Source organism: Vicia villosa, unplaced genomic scaffold (genome assembly GCF_029867415.1).
Source record: "Vicia villosa cultivar HV-30 ecotype Madison, WI unplaced genomic scaffold, Vvil1.0 ctg.001844F_1_1_1, whole genome shotgun sequence".
Lineage (NCBI taxonomy): Eukaryota > Viridiplantae > Streptophyta > Magnoliopsida > Fabales > Fabaceae > Vicia > Vicia villosa.
The window spans coordinates 148,416-165,790 of record NW_026705746.1 but is presented as its reverse complement, the minus strand read 5'-3'; the positions used below and the strand labels follow the sequence as shown (position 1 = coordinate 165,790).

Below are 17,375 nucleotides of genomic sequence, written 5' to 3'. Positions count from 1 at the left end.
ACTAAATCCTAGTAAACTAAATTGTTTTATAATAATATTTTTACTTGCACAATGCGCTATTGCATCTTGATTTTTATTCACTTTGTTTTGAATTTTAATAATGTTAAGAACTTATTTTGATAAATATGATCTATAAATTATAATAATTTATTCTGATTTATAGTTGAGACAATGAAATGAATTGATAAAAAAAGGTAATTTTTGTTTGATAGAAAAATATTTGTTTGAAATTTGATGGTGGAATTCAAAAACTATGTTCCATATCCTTGAAAGTTTATTATGTTATTTTGAATCTCATGCCATTTTTCTATTTATCTTTACTTTATAAATTTTTAAAAAATAAAATACTCAACATTCTAAATTAGTATTACATATTTAAATAAAAAATAATTCCTTAATGGTGTTTAAATAAGTTTTTATTTTGACTGAAGTACATATTTGAAGTAAATAAAATGATAAATATATATTTCTAGAAACACAAAAATGTGTATATATAGTTAATAAAAGAAAACAACATAATTGTGGACAAATAAACACAAAACTAACATGGACCTTACCTCTCCAATCACCTATCTCCTTCTACATTTACTTGTCTTTGTTTCTCTGTTTTATTCTAATAATTCTCTAGAAACAAGAAATCCATTAGTTAATCAAACTTTTAGATCAGAGGATGAAATTCAAAAGTTGAAGGAAACCATAGCTATTCAACTTAAGCAACTCAACAAGCCAGCAGTTAAGACAATTCATGTATGGTAAAATAAATTATTTGAAATAATATCATACTAATTATTATAAATTGTTTTGTTATTTTGGATATTGAAATTTTTAGATTTGTTAAAATTGAAAGAATTTCATGAGATATTAATCTTATTAATGCAAAATTTACAAATACCACCTATACTTTTTCACATTAAAACTTTAAAATATTTGTTATATTTTTTTAAAATGTACAAGCAAGTTATTATATATTTCAAATTAGTCACTATATTTATCATAAATTTACAAATTGTTTATTTTATTTTTGAATAAATTGAAAATTATTCGCATTATTTTTTATAATTTTCAAATATTCCTTAAACTTTATCGAAATTGCAATTATTACATTTTTTTATTAAAAGTTAAACCACTTTTTTTAACCCAAAGAATTATTAACTTGCAAAATTACCAATTAGAAGCTAAAACTTAAAATTTAAAATTAATCAATCCAATTAGAAGCTTATATGTATGAATGTTGACTGACATGGTTGTTCATAAGCTAATGCAATTTTGTCGACTCGCAGAGTCCAGACGGTGATATTATAGATTGTGTTTTGACACATCTACAACCAGCTTTTGATCATCCTTTATTAAAAGGACAAAAACCATTGGTATATTTTTTTTCTTTTATTTAAGTAAAATATATTCTTGAAGATAATTGAAATAGAATATTTCAATTTTATAATTGAAAAATTTTGTGTGCATATTTTTGTTTTTAGGATCCTCCAGAAATTCCAAAAGGGGATAATCAAAAGGGTAATTTTAGTAAAGGTTTTCAACTCTGGAGTTTATCGGGTGAATCATGTCCAGATGAAACTATTCCAATAAGAAGAACAACAGAACAAGATTTGATAAGAGCTAGCTCTGATAGTAGATTTGGAAGAAAATTTCCCATTGGTAACAATTATCACCAAGTATGCAATTCCATGAACTTTTTTTATCATCTAGATATATGCAATTTGAAACATGCAAATTTACTATGAATTGTATTTAATTTATTTTTTATATTTTCTTTAATTGTTTTTGAATATGAAGTAACAAAATTGGTAATTGTTATTTCCCAGCATGCAATTCAGTATGTGCAAGATGGAGTGTTCTATGGAGGTCAAGCTAATTTGAATGTGTGGAATCCACAGGGAGACTCTCAAGATCTACTCAGCTTGGCTCAAATGTGGGTAATGTCTGGTACATTTGGAAAAGACCTCAACACTATTGAAACTGGTTGGCAGGTAGTTAACTACTTCATTTTAATCAATATAATTAGCACAAATAGCGTCCATTTTTTTCCAAATATAAATTTCCAAAAATCATTTAAATTTGAATCTATTTTAAATGGTTTTTTCATGAAAATTAATTTTTAGATATATATATATTTTTTTTTTTTAATAAGCAATTCATTATAAAGCTCGCACTAGGGGTGCAACCCTTACAAAGAGACGCTAAAAAGCGTTAGTACAAGATAAAGGAAATTTGAACCATTCATAGTAAGTGGCTTTGAACTTAGGATAACCAAAAGACAACCATCTCCATGAAAGGAAGATGATATTAGAACAAACCACATCATAGCAAAAAGCTTCCCCCTTGAAGATAATAGCGTTTCGCATAATCCAAGTGCACCAAATTATAGCAATCCAAATTATGTTTAACTTCAACCTATGATTAACATTACTCACTTTATCTTGTAAAACTCCGAAATCCAAAAAATCCAAAAAATCCATTCCGTTCAAAACCTCCTTTATACCCACCCAACCGTACATATGTTTCCAAACCTCCTTAACCACATGACAATTAAAAAAGAGATGAGAAATCACTTCCGGATGGTTGCCACAAAACACACAATCTTTGTTAATGATGCTAGAAACTCCTCTTTTCATCAACTCGTCTATGGTAGGAATTTTTCCAATGAAAAATCTCCAAGAAAAGACTTTGATTTTAGGAGGAATTTTTAGCTCCCACATCTCTTTCAACCAATTTATCAAATGGGTAGGCCACACAAAAGGTTTAGAATCATTAACTATATAAGAAACGCTTCTTACCGAAAACTCCTTTTCCGAATTGATACGCCACTTGAAGCTATCCTCCTCCAATTCTACCGGGATAAAAGAGTTTAGATCGTCACAAAAACCGGCCCAAGAGGACAGCCCCCGGGCTGCCGCGAACGCAGCTGTTGTTGCTGCCCCATTCGGTAAAACCGTTGCTGTCCCGGTCTGCAAAGCAGCAGCTGAACCTTGCGAAAAAGCGATGGCAGCCCCTCCGTTAAATAAAGCTTCCAACTCCCAATGGTGCTTTCCATTAATCCAAACCAACACGTCCGCCACCGCACAATTTTTGATGGTTGACAAATCAAACACATCCGGATAACGCTCGCGAAGAGATTGATCTCCCAACCACAAACTATGCCAAAAAAGAATATTTTTACCATTTTTACAACAAGACAAAAAACATCCGGTAAAACCGCTATCAACAAAATCATCTAACAAGTTATTGTTAGAAATGTCTCTCCACCAAATTGAATCATCATTCCTATTCATGTCTCCATTAGGAACTTGCATCTTGATTTTATGACGATGATATCTCAAAGAAATGAATCTACTCCATATAGCATTATCCTCTATCAAAATTCTCCACTTCCATTTCAAAAGAAGAGCTTTGTTAACTTCCGCCACATCTCTCACACCAAGCCCACCCTTATCTTTCGGTCTACACACATACTTCCACTTCACCCAATGAATACACCTTTTTTCCTCACTCCCTCCCCATAAAAAGTCACTTTGAAGCCTTCTTATCTCTTGTATCACCTTTCCCGGAGCTTTAAAAAAAGATAAAGTGAAAATTGGAATGGCATTTAAAACCGCGTTTACAAGAGTAACTCTTCCTCCAAAAGAAATGTTTCTACCTCTCCAAGAAAAAAGCCTCCCCTTTATTTTATTAATCACTTCCGCCCACACCTTTTTCTTCCTTTGATTCTCCCCCACCATGATTCCTAAAAATTTGAAAGAAGAGCCTCCTTTTTTACAAGAAAGAAACATCGTTGCCGCATTTAAGTACCAATCACCAACATTAACACCAATGATATTACTTTTTCCAAAATTTATTCTCAACCCGGAAACCATCTCAAAACCTCTCAACAAAACTTTCAAACTCCAAAGATTGTCACATGTCGGTTCTCCAAGAATTATTGTATCATCCGCAAATTGCAAAATATCCACAAAATCCTCTTCCCCGTACTTAAAAGGTTTGAAGTCCCCCACCTCTATAGATTTACTCACAAGCGCGGTTAAACCTTCCATAGCAAGAACAAAAAGAAAAGGAGATAGAGGATCTCCTTGTCTCAATCCTTTAGAAACCTTGAATTCTTTCGTTGCACTCCCGTTAACCAAAACGGACATGTGACTCGTAAAAACACAAGCATCCATCCACCTCATCCACCTCTCTCCAAACCCCATTCTCACCATTATCTCTTTGAGATAATTCCAAGATACGGAGTCATAGGCCTTCTCAAAATCCACCTTGAGTAAAATGCAACTTCTCTTCTTTTTCTTCATCCAATCTAATAACTCATTCACCAATAAAACACCATCCATCATATTTCTCCCCGGAACAAAAGCGGTTTGATTATTGGACACCAATGAACCAATCACTTCTTTCAATCTAGCCGCCAAAATTTTAGCAATGATTTTGTATATACTACCCACCAAACAAATAGGACGGTATTCACCTAAATGTTGCGGATTGTTGTTTTTAGGGATCAAAGCTAAAAAAGAAGAGGTAATAGATTTCACAAGAGTACCTTTTCCGTGAAAATCATTGCAAAGCCGTATTACATCCATCCGAATGAGCAACCAAAACCTTTTAAAAAAGTCTATAGAATATCCATCCGGTCCCACACTTTTATTGCCATCACAAGACCAAATGGCTTCCTTAACTTCCTTCTCCGTGAAAGGTCTTTCAAGATCCCCACTCTCCAAAACACTAAGCGACTTCAATGGAACTCCACTCATCGTCGGTCTCTCCTTCACTTTATCATTGAAAAACAAATTGAAATGATTGAAAATAAAGTCTTTGATATCGGAAACATCTTCCAATCTCCCTCCTCTAGAATCAAGCGCGCATAAAGAATTTCTCCTTCTTCTCTCTTTAAGAGAATTATGAAAGAAGCGGGAGTTGCAATCTCCTTCGGTTAGCCAAAGTTGCCTTGATTTTTGACGGAGAAAACCTTCTTTTTTGTAAAGATTTTCCCAAAAATCAATCGCCGCGCTAGCTCTATCCACCACCACTTCTTCCGGAACATTACCTGCAAAATGAGCAAACTTGTTATCTAAAAAATGCATCTCCTTTCCCGCTTCCTCTATTTTTAGGTCTATCCAACCAAAAACCTCCTTATTCCATTTGATTAGATGACTTTTTAGAATTTTCAATTTTTCAACCAAGCAAAAGTCACCTCTACCTTTCACCTTCAACTTCTTCCATTCCCCTTCCACAAACAAAGAAAACTTCTCATTATCAAACCACAAATTGTTGAACCTAAAAGGTTTGGGTCCCCAATTTCTTTTGTTATCCTTGATCCAAATAGGCGCATGATCCGATACATCCCTTTCTCCTATAGTTTGACCTTCTACTTTCCAATCATCGATAAATTCCTCCGATAGAAGAAATCTATCCAATCTACTCATAGCACTTCCTCCTCTATTGCTCCACGTGAACTTTCCTCCTATCGTAGGTGGATCCACCAATTCCATTTCATCTATGAACTCCTTAAAATCTTCTATCTCCTTCCTATAGCTCTTCTTCGAAATACCAACCCTTTCATCCATAGAAGTAATCAAATTAAAGTCTCCTCCAACACACCAAGAACCATCACTACTTTTCCTCTTAATATCCAATAATCTCTTCCAAGATCTCAATCTAGTTTTGTGATCACAAGAAGCATATATATTCACAAAGTATATCTTTTTATTCTCCTTTTCCACACAAACACCTATAAAACCTTCTCCTCTAAAACTATAAACTACCTTAAAGAAGTCCTTTCTCCACATGATTAGAATTCCTCCCGACGCTCCTTCCGCATCCAAGTGAGACCACTCCACCGAAGCCTCTCCCCATAACTCTTTCACAGTCTGAAACTGAACCCCCCTAAGTTTTGTTTCTTGAATAAAAGCGACATCCACCCCTCCTCTTTGAATGTTAAAGCCCACTCTCTTCCTCTTAACCAATTTACCTCCTCCTCTGATATTTAAAGAAAACACAATCATTTAAACAGACTTTTGTTCCCCTTTGTCTCCTTGTCCTCCTTTAAAACTCTCCTCTCCATCTCATCCAAGTTCGATATGGGATCAAAAGAATTTGGTTTGACCGTAATTCCTAATTTGTTCATGGACTTCCACAATCCTTCTGATGCCGTCCCTAAAGCTCCATTGCCCCTTCTAAAATTACAGTTCCTCACATCTGAATGTGTTAAAGACTCACAAGATAACTTAGTTTCTTCCACATCAGGATGGAAGTTAATAGTACCTGTGCCCATTCCAGTCTGGCGCTTCAACAAGTGTGGGTTCGACGGGAAGAAAACCTCACTTGGGTAAACATAGTTTTCCACCTTTTCTCCTAAGTTCATAATATCCCTCATTTTTTTTCTCACCTTTTTTGAATTTTTTACCTTATAACACTGTGCGTCAAAACTAACATTTTCCATGCAGCAATCCTCCACGTGAGTGCACTTGTTATTGGTAACAGAATAATTCGGAGCTATCTCACTGCTGGGTCCCACCTTTATAGGATTGTCTTTTGACTTATTCTCCCAAAGCGCCTCTTCCGCGTGTGTTCCACGTGTTTTTGTTAATTCAATTTTTCTATTACTCACTGATGGGCCCATAAAGGAAAAGTCCATAGGCCCAACTACCTTATCACCTTCTTCGGCCCCACCTTTTTGATTCACAAGTGCTAGGTAAGAATTAACCTCAGCTTCTTCTTCACTCTGTCCCATACCCTTTTCGCCGTCAACCTTTTTCCCATTCAACTTGGCCGCTGCTAAAGAACAAACAACCCTAGTTGAAAAGTCACTGGATATGCTATCTGAACATCTCTGCTGTATCTGCTCCTGGTAAGAACAACACTTTAAGCAGCCTATTTCTTGTCCTTTACTGAAAGAGTCGTTTCTATTGCAAGCATCCAAAGGGTTGAACCCTGCTGTTCTGACACTTCTAGATGTAGCTCCTTCCTCCACCTCCTTTTTCACGCAACCTCTCTGACACTCATCCCTTTTCTCTCCCATCTCCCCTAGTGTAATCATCTCCTCCACGTCAACCTCATCTTCCCCTTCTTCCGACGAGAACACAGAGTCAGAAAACGATTCTCCGTCCGTTTCTCCCGTCGCCGGCGGATCTTCCTTCACCAAGATTGTATACCACTCACCATCCACCGCCACCGATATCTTCCTATTAATAGGTCCCAGCTTATTTGTGAAAATCATAATCTTCAAAACATCTAGTCTCAGTTCTCTTCCCTCTAAAGCCTTCTGATTAGCAACAAAACCTATGTCCGAAAGCAAAGCCTCACAAAATCTAATGTTCCTCACGAAACAAGGGATTCCGTATATAGAAATCCACACGGCTCTGAAGCATTCCACGTCCGTCTTTCTCCACTTTCTTACCTCTTTAAACCATTTACTTTTCCAATCCCCTGCATCTTTGAGTAAGAGTTCCAAATCGCCCTCAATTGTTTCCTCCAACAAGCACAAATTTGGGCCAAGAGGTGTAGCGACCACCGTGAATATACCTTCCTCCAGTAGACTTTGACCCACACAAAAAGCAGAACCTGGTTCCTTTGCAATTCCCACCCAGGCTGATTTAAACCTTTCAATCTCATCTGCTTCAGATTTAAAATAAAAGGTTTTGTTGAAGATCTCTTTGTTGCTATTATCTCCACTGATCTCTTCTCCTTTACCTTTCTTCACTATATTTGCAAAGGAAGTTTTAAAGATCCCTTCGCCTCTAACCCTAAAACCTTCTGTGAATGACGATTTTCTTCCCTCTCCCTTCGCCAAACCTCCTCCCCTGGTTCTATCCTCAGCTTGGACTTTCACCGGTATCCCTTTCCTTTTGATTTTTGAAACATTTGCCTTTAACTTCCTCCCTTCTAACCATAGATTGTCTAGTTTGACCTCCAAAATCCTAACATCCTCCACCTTACAAAATCTCACGAAACCATATCTTTCACCTCTCCAATCCTTTTTCGGTGGAATCACAATTTCGTCCACCAGCCCCAAATCCTTGAACTCGAAGAACAGGTCTTTGGCTCTCCATTTGTTATCGAAATTAGTGAAGAAAAAAGATGTTATTTCTCCTCCATCCCCTGGATTTGAATTCTTCATGATATCCCATCTGTCTCTGTTTGTGTAGCTTCTTCCTCTCCTGTGTACATTCTCCCAACCTCCTTCCCGTTGATTTCCATTGAAAACCATGGTGATTTCTTGTAGATGTTTAAAACTCAATGCTCTTTCTCTCTCTAACTTTCCCTCTCATTTCTCTCTCTAACTCTTTAGATATATTATGACTATATTTTAATCTTCAAAACAAAACTAAAAAAAAAACATTTTTTTTTAAAGATTTCATCTTTATTAATATATTATTTTACCATTAAAAAACTAATAAACTATACCATTAAATAAAATTATTTTCAATTCTTATAAAAAATAGAAGGGTTAAATAAATTTTTTGTTCTTATAAATATTGCAGTTTCATTTTTAATCTCTCAAGGATTTAGACAAATGTTTTAGCTGATTTTGACAATAGTTTTTTTTGTAAAAACCGTTGCTTAAAGATAGAAAGAGACTATAAATAAAAACTGCAATATTTATATGGACCAAAAACTTATTTAATTCAAAATAGTGTAAAAAATAAATAGTTTACAAACATATCATAAATATCTCTATTCAAATATGCTATGAAAAATCTAATATAAGTTCAAGTGATATTTTCTAGGTAGATGTTGATCTCTATGGGGACCGTCGCACTAGATTTTTCATTTTTTGGACGGTAAGTAATTTGATTAAAATGAAGAAGGTGGAAAAAGTATATACTATTATGCAATAGAAACTTTATTGAAAAACAGAATGGTGTTTGTAATTGCAGGCTGATGCGTATGACAAAACTGGTTGCTTCAACTTAAAATGCCCTGGCTTTGTTCAAACCAACAAAGATATTGCATTAGGAGCTACAATTGCTCACATGTCTACATATAATGGAAACCAATATAAAATTTCCTTATCCGTATGGAAGGTAATTTTTACTTTTTTTTAGGTTGATTTTATTCATATAAGGTTTCATAACCTCCTTATGCTAAATACCATTACTTTTTTCTCTTCTTAGTATGTGTACTTAACCTTTTCTTTTATAGGGTAAGTTGGACCTCTTTTAAAGTGGTGAATTTTATTTGGCAACTTCTACAAGATAACATTCTTACTAGAGAGAATATGTTAAAATTTAGAGTTTTAGTTGAAGTGTTTTGTGTGAAGTGTAAGGATGTCGGTAGAGTCGGTTTCTCATCTATTTGTGACTTTGACTATGAGGTATACAAATTTATAATACTGGATGGTTATGAGTTCTCCCTAGGCGTTATGGTATTTTTTATAGTTATTTATCTCTTTAGGTGATAGGTATAGGGTTAGGGGAAAACTTTCTATAATTTGGTATTTTTAGTCGAGTCGATTTGGAAATTTCTAAAAGATATTATTTTGAAAGAAACAAGAATTTTTTTTACATTGAAAATTGTATCTTGATATGTTCGTGACACACTATTGTGTTTCAAATTTGTTTGTGTAGGATGTAAAGACAGGAAATTGGTGGCTTAGTTATGAAAATAAAACCGTTGGATATTGGCCATCCTCCATATTCACAAACCTAAAAGATGTTGCAACTATGGTTCATTGGGGTGGAGAAATATTTAATCAAAATTATCCACTAGCTTCTTCCGTCCAAATGGGTAGTGGACACTTTCCTGAAGAGGGTTATAAAAGAGCTGCACATATTAGCCATATTAATGTTTTAAATTCAAATAGAGTTTGGGTTAAGCCAACAAATCCACAGTATTATGCAGATCGCCCAAATTGTTATAATGTAAAAGGAGGAATTGACCGTAATTTGGGGACTTACTTTTTTTATGGTGGACCGGGTAAGAATAAGAATTGTCTCTAAACAAATATTATTACATATTATATCACAAGAATTATAAAGGCACTTGTTCATGATACCAGTATACTACTTGGTGTTTGACTCTTTGTAATTGTATGAATATATGTGAAAATAAAATAAATAATAAGTTTTTGTACCATTTCCATGCCTTTCAAACATTTCCTTCGGTCAATCATTATTTTATTACTGTAATATATTTTTTTTTAATTGGAAAATATTATAATAAACATGAGTATAAGGGATACTTCACCCTTTACTACAGAACAAAAACCTTTACTTCCTAAAGTAGAGGAGAGGTAAGATGTTCCACTCATAAAAGTTACATAGAAACTGTATTATACATGATACCTAAAATTTGATCATTATGTGAGTGGCTGGGAGAAACCTGACTAGCGATAAATGTAGGAACTAAAGGATTAAAGTTGGACTATTGTAGTAGGGTGAAAAGGGAATCATAATGAGCTTAAGAAATTAATGAATGATTACTTAGAGCTGAAGTAACCTGTATCTCACTTTAAGCTTAAGAAGGGACATAAGCATCAACTTGAATGACATTGATAGAATATTTGTTTTTGTTGAGGTTTGGACGACCACGCTTTTGGTAGAAAAAATCAATGGTACCATGCTTTTGTTAGAAGGTACATACTGTAGTTGAGTGTTTGGCAGCATTAAAACCACCTTTATGCTTGAAATTGATTCTATGAGCAGCATTAACAAAGACTAAATTTTCATTAACAACAACTATATTTTTGTGATTAAGTTCTTCTTGACCTACAAGGGAATAGATTCGATAGATGGATGGTAAAGGGTCCATGAGTAAAACCCTATTTCTCACAATTGAGATTGTATCGTTCAATCCTATAAGAAATTTTCTCGTAAATCATCCCAAACATCCATCTCATTTTCATGAAAAACAATAGTGGAAGCAATTTGATCACTAACCGAGTTTATGATCCAAAATTGAATAATCTGCTTGCATCTTTTCCATTATACAAAATGGAGATCATCTACAAGAGGAATTTTAATAGTTCAAACAACGAACTTCAGTGTCTTCTTGGTGCCAAGAGTATATTCAAAATTATTTAGGCGCTTAATGTAAGGAGGGGTCACCATGTGCAACACTTTAAGAGGTAAACAAAAAATATATTCAAAATTATTTAGGTGCTTAATGTAAGAAGCTTTATGAAGGGTATCCTCATGCAACGGGAAATATCTTTTCCCAGCTTTTTAGTCATAGGCATATTGGTGTCAAGATAAAATTGAATTTTGCGAGGGACAACCCCTAACAAAAGTAGACAACTGTAGTTTCCAAGAGGTATCCCCCAGCAAAAAGCAACATATTTTTATATTTAACATTATATTTCTCTCTTTCTTCTTAATAAGCTCACACCAAATTTTACACAAAATTTAGAATTTTTTTCCCAACTCAAAATGCAGGCAGGCTTATTTCTTCATTTTTTGTCTTTCTTCAAGCATATATTTATTCAATTTGGTCTTCCTCCACACCAAATCCTCATCAATTATTTCAGTTTTTATTTTCTTTTTTCATATTGTAATACGGTGGGAGAACTGACTTTTTTAAATGTTGCGGATAGCAAGAGTCGCCATCGACTTTTATTTTATCCAATTTGTAAAGGCTAAAAGAACAGAAAAAAACCTTTTAAAAGACTTTGAGTTTGGGGGTAGGTTATACATAGGGAATGTGTAAGCACCCTTTGTATCCATAGTTATCCATGGGCTCTTCATTGCTTATCTCCCTTTTTGTTTTCAAAATGTTTGAAGTGTAGTGTGTGAATAGAAAAATAAATTGAATAAGAACTTTAGCTTGTAAATAAGCATAGTCTTTTTGAAAAGATTCTTTGAAAAGAAGTGGGAAAATATTTTGAATTTTAAATTTGAATTTGAATAGAGCAAGTAATCAGTAGCACCTACCCTAAGTTAAGAAAAAATGTTCTTTTAGTTTTTTGGTTTGAAAAGGCTATCCATACCATAAAGAGGGGAGGTAGTCCTTTCATTGGATTCGAAGGGTCATCGAGAAATTATCGTTCTCTATAAAATTGTCCCTACCATGAAGAGGTAGATAATCTTTAGGGAAGGATATAATAGTCATTAATCTTTTTTAGGCAACATGCGAGGATACCTTAGCAATAGGACAATCATCTTATTTCCGAGGCAACATCGAGGGACAAGATCTTGTGATGATTTCATTGAACTGAGGGCAACATTTTCTTTAGGTATCCTCGGAATCGAGGGACTTGACTATTTGATCGTAATTAAAAGGCAACAGGCAGCTTAAGAAGGGTTACCCTAAAGGTGTGTGTGTGTGTGTGTGGTGTAACACCCCTTATTTTATAATTTTAATTTAATCGGAAATTAAATTATTAATTATAATTATTTGGCATTTGATTGGATTTAATTGAAGAATTATGGAAAAAGAGGTTATTGGGCTTGATGTGGTTTTAGTAAAGAGGGGGTGCTATGTTAGTAGGCCTTTTTCTAAATTAAAATCTATTTTCATAAAAATAAGGAATTGAGGAAAAAAGGAAAATAGATGTGAAGGAGGAGCAGAAGAGTAGAAGTGATGATACGTGAAAGAGGAACAGAAGAGGAAGAGGGCTAATCAAGATCCTTGGCTAAGGTAAGGGGGGACTCTTCCGGTTAACATCTTTTATCGTATTATAGATAATAAGACTGATTTAGATGCATTGTTTGTGTCAATTGGTTATATGATGGGTTGGGGTTTTGGGATGATTTTGAAGGGAATTGTATGATTTGATGAATTGTATGATTGTATGATTGTTATGATGATTAAATGATCCTCTTTGTGTGTTATATTTGTGTTATAACATGTATGTGGCTGACATGGTGGTGTTTAAGGTTCATGACATAACTTGATTTGGGTTTTGAGGATTTTGGGATAAATCTCGTAATGCTGTCAGTTGCGATGAGAACTCTGACTTTTGCCAGTTCGCGCCGCGAAGGTAGATGCGCGCCGCGAAGGTGTAGTTATTTTCTCGTTCCGCGCCGCGAGCCTTTGTTTGCGCCGCGAAGGCGTGATTTCTATTCGTTACGCGCCGCGGACTCTGTGTGGCGCCGCGTGCTGTAGCGATAATTGTTTTCTTTGAAAAATGTAAAGATGTGTAACTTTCAAACCGTAAGTCAGTTTTGGACGCCGTTTTGGACGTTGTTCCTTAAATTTAATGCTCTACCATATGAAATAAATAAAACAACAATTACTTGATTTTATTTTGAAAAGTATCATTTTCTCCAAATGTGGTTTATTCTTGTTTTGCATGGTTGATGAGGTGCAATGATTGTTGTTTGCATAGTTGAATATGTGCAATGATGTGTGTTGTGATAATGTGGTTGCTTCTGCTTGTTATGCAAATGGATATTTTTCATGGTAAAATATGGTTATCATGTGTTTTGATGAATGATGATGTAAATGTATTGTTGTTGTTGGGTTGACTTATTGGACTTGGTACACGGTTGTGAGAGGTGCTATTGTTGTTGCACTGTGTGGTGGTTTATGCATACAGGCACATTAATGAATGATTTACCTGTCATGATGTTGTGGTTGTAATTGGTTTTTGTTATACATATATTGTTGGTATAAAATATGTATTTTATTATGGTTGAGAAATAGCATTAACTGTGTGTGGCTATTTATTTTGTGGTGGTTGATGATTATGACATTTGGTTGTTTAATGTTGATGATGAGCATGTTATGGTTGATACATGCATTTCATAATCATCATGTGGCTGATCCTTGACGATGGTGGATCAGTGGTAGCTAATTCCCATTGTGTGGAATTAGTGAGTGGGTGTTGCCGTATCCTTGACGATGGTGGATCGGTGAGATAGGTTATCCCAGATTTTGGTACCACATGCATATAGTTGCATTTGCATTAGGCTAATTGTGTTATTATAACATGAATGGAAGATTGTCCAATGTTATAATATATGATGATTGTGTAATGGTTATGATTTGTTTGGATGAATTATGGTGTTGTCTCTTGGTAATGTATTCTAATTGTTGTTGTGTGTTGATGAGTACTTCCTAACAATCTGAATATAATGAAATTGGATGGATAATGCGACTATGATGTGTTATTGTTTATGATTCGATAACATTTGTTAATTGTGAATGAGACTCCCCCTTACTGTTGATATTTTCAGATTGAGGATAGCAGCTTTTGGCTCGGTGAGGATTAACTCATGAGTCAGTTTGTTTAGTATAGCGTCGGTGTCATGCTCTGATATTGTAACACTGGGGGAACGCTAGTTTAGAGTTGATGATTATACTCTATTTTGTTGTTATTGGAGTAATTTTGTGAGACATTGCATAAATGATGTTATGCTTATCCGTTGATTAATGTTCCGCTGTGTAGAAACATGATTTTGTTAAATGGATGATTTTCCCCTAAGTGAAGCATGACAATTGATTTATGATAATTCGTTTTAAATTGAATTGTGGCACCCTTGTTTTCATGTTTTACTCTGAATTATTTTATTAATTTCCGCTGGGTTTAGAAGGGTGTTACAATAGTGGTATCAGAGCAGGTCGGTCCGTCCGGCCAATTGTTGAGTCAGTTGAGTTGCGCGACAGTTGTATACTGTCGACGTTTTATCCCTTGGTACACGACATGTGAGTGAATCACTGTCCGTACTTGGTTGTTTATTGCGGGAGTTGGTTTGAAACAAGTGGGGGAGAAGCTTGGCTTCTCGGTTATGTTTCAGTTGTAAGATGATTGATTCAGTAGGCTGTTGTTGACAACAGTGCAAGCGTTGTTAGAGTTTGCTGTTTCCCGAATTGAAGATGACTTGGGATCAAGACTTAACTGGTAATTGAGTTGGAACATCTTGATGGAAGATGATTAGAGGTAATTGACAGTTATTGTAAGAGAAAGAAATTGGAAAGTTGGGATGTGTCAGCTCTGCTGGTGTGCTGCGAAGATGTCAGTTGAGTAGTCTTACGTCTCGGAAGAGATTCAGCTGCAAGTTTGCAAAGAGGATTGCTGTCGTAATGTTCTAGAAATCGCACTTCGGCGATGGGATGTGTTGCTCAAGTTGTAAGAATGTTTGGAAGTGAAGAGATATGATAAGGAGCTGTTTGGAATGTGATCGAGTTGAAGAGAATGAGTTTTGGAGTGAGATTTTCGTAAGCAAAACGCAGGAAAATTGCTGAATAGCTGCAGAACTTCGAAAATTCATAACTGGAGTTCTGGACATCCGATTTGAGTTCCGTTTGAAGCGTCAGAAAGCTAACTAGATGAACTTTGTTATAAAAATGGTTGCAGCAGCTGTAACATAATTAATTGTGACAGGATGACGTTTGAAAGAGGTGAAGTCGCGGTGACTCTTGTTCTTATAACTAGGCTTATTTATTGGTACTGCACGGGATGTCAGTGTCAGTGTTGAATGGATTGAAGGAATAATTAGAAGGTTTGTTGAGAAGTAATTTTGAGGATTGAATTTACCAATTGAGGAGTTTTGGATATATCGTATAGAGTGTCGTTGCATGACGTCAGTGTTGCATTTTTCAGGCGATGATTGGAAAATTCATATCTTGAGTTCGAGCGTCGGATTAATGTGCCGTTTGAACCTACGAAGAGGAGAGATTATGTTCTACCTTGTGGGAGAGTTATAAATACAGTAGATTGATCCTATAAGGAGATATTGTGGAGTCGGTTAAGGAAGCGTGAAACTGGTTGAATAGGAATGCCTACTACCGTGATTGTTTGAAACAAAAATTGAGTGGAACGTGATGTTGATGAATAAGTTGATGAGCTGTTCGGTAATAAAGATGGTTTGAGGGCCGATGGAGTTTAGGGAGAAGTGAATTAGTAGTAAAGATGGGATAAACTTTAGAACTCTTGGAATCGTATTTGTGATGGCAAAGTAACGATAAGTATAAAAGAAGAATTGTAGAGATTTTCTAACACCTATTGATGTGAGGAAGACTTGTTGAGATTCCGAGTGGAATGATATTGGGATGTGAAAGACGTCACGGAATTGGGAGTAAAACCATGAGTTATGAATGTTGTCGCGGTCTTTTGCTAAGAGGAGGATTTTGATTTGGGACGGGATGAATAGTAATATACGAGTATATTAGTGATTATGAAGTTTGGAAGTACTTAACAAGTATGTGATGCCAAGTGACTATGAAGCGGATTGCGTAAAGTGTTGGACGTTGGTGTCTCACCGACAAGATCCAATGAGAAGGAAGTGTGTGAGTTGTAAAGACTCAAAGTGAATTATTGGATTATGATGATATTAATGAGTTTGAATGCAAACTCAGGAAGGACACTATTATGTAGTAACGACAGTTTATGCTTAAATATGGTTGTCGGCTAACTATTGACAAATTGAGGACTTGATCACCCTTAATCTCTTGTTGGTAGTAGACGGAAATCATATAGATGGGATGAACTTGTTTTGTTACCTTAATGGTATAAGTTGTGATGGATATTAAGCCGTGAGGATAATCACTCACTATGTTGTGTGAACTTATGAAGAAGTGAATATGAAAGAGTGCAACATGGTGGACAAATGACTTAAGATGGGTAATCAGAGTCGCGCAGAAAAGTGTGATGTGGAGTAGTGTTATGAGTACTACTTGTGGGCAGTGAGGAATTAATATGTCGGAGCCTACATAGAGAAGATGTATTGATCTATATGTTGGATTTAGAACCCAGTGGATATAAGGATGTCGTATCGAAGAATTATAACTCTTTTGAATAATTGTCGAGATGATGAATATGTTATTATGGTTGTACGTAGTTAACGAGTATGTATTCGGCGAAATTAAAAGGAAGAGTTGATGCTATATGATGCTGTAATAATTTTGTGTTGTTGTTAAGGGGTTATTGTGGATTTCCAGATATAATGGGGAATTATACTCTATGAAGGATGAAGTTGATTTAATTCTTAGAGAATGAAGAGACTCAGTTTGAGCTATTTTGTAAGCAATAGTATATTGATGCTAATGAGTGTGAGTATAATTACTTTGATGTACTTGTTCCTATGGTTGGAATTTTTTTAATAGATGTAGTAACTCGGGGATTTGTTTTTGAGTGCGAGTAAGTATTGCTAAGTGGTAGATTAGTACCATGGATGGTAAAGAATGATTCTTGAACGAATGAGTAAAGAGAGTCAGAATCGGGTAAAACTCAGAAATCTAATTGGTGTAGATGATTGTAATGAGTAATCAGAATAGTGCAGCAAAAGCATAATGTAACGTGTTGGATAATTGATGGTGTGACTTAACAGGAGTCAAATAATTGGAATTCAATGGTATAGGAATATGAGTATTGAGTTTCTTGAAGGAAGCATTTGGTGAAAAGTGTAAGTATTACTTTGTCACGCAAATGGGAAAGTGTATTTCAGGTTGGTACGTTCGTATACGGAATTGATTAATGCAGTGTTGATCAG

The 17,375-nt window shown here is 35.1% G+C and overlaps 1 protein-coding gene across 1 annotated transcript; it reads left to right on the top strand.

The window, feature by feature from the left end:
* The first annotated feature begins 546 nt into the window (after window positions 1-546).
* LOC131636857 (protein neprosin-like) lies at window positions 547-9,944 on the top strand. The gene is made up of 7 exons (XM_058907445.1): window positions 547-747; window positions 1,281-1,367; window positions 1,476-1,670; window positions 1,821-1,985; window positions 8,733-8,786; window positions 8,883-9,029; window positions 9,573-9,944. The coding sequence occupies exons 1-7, from the start codon at window positions 547-549 to the stop codon at window positions 9,942-9,944; spliced, it is 1,221 nt and encodes a 406-aa protein (XP_058763428.1).
* Window positions 9,945-17,375: the final 7,431 nt, after the last annotated feature.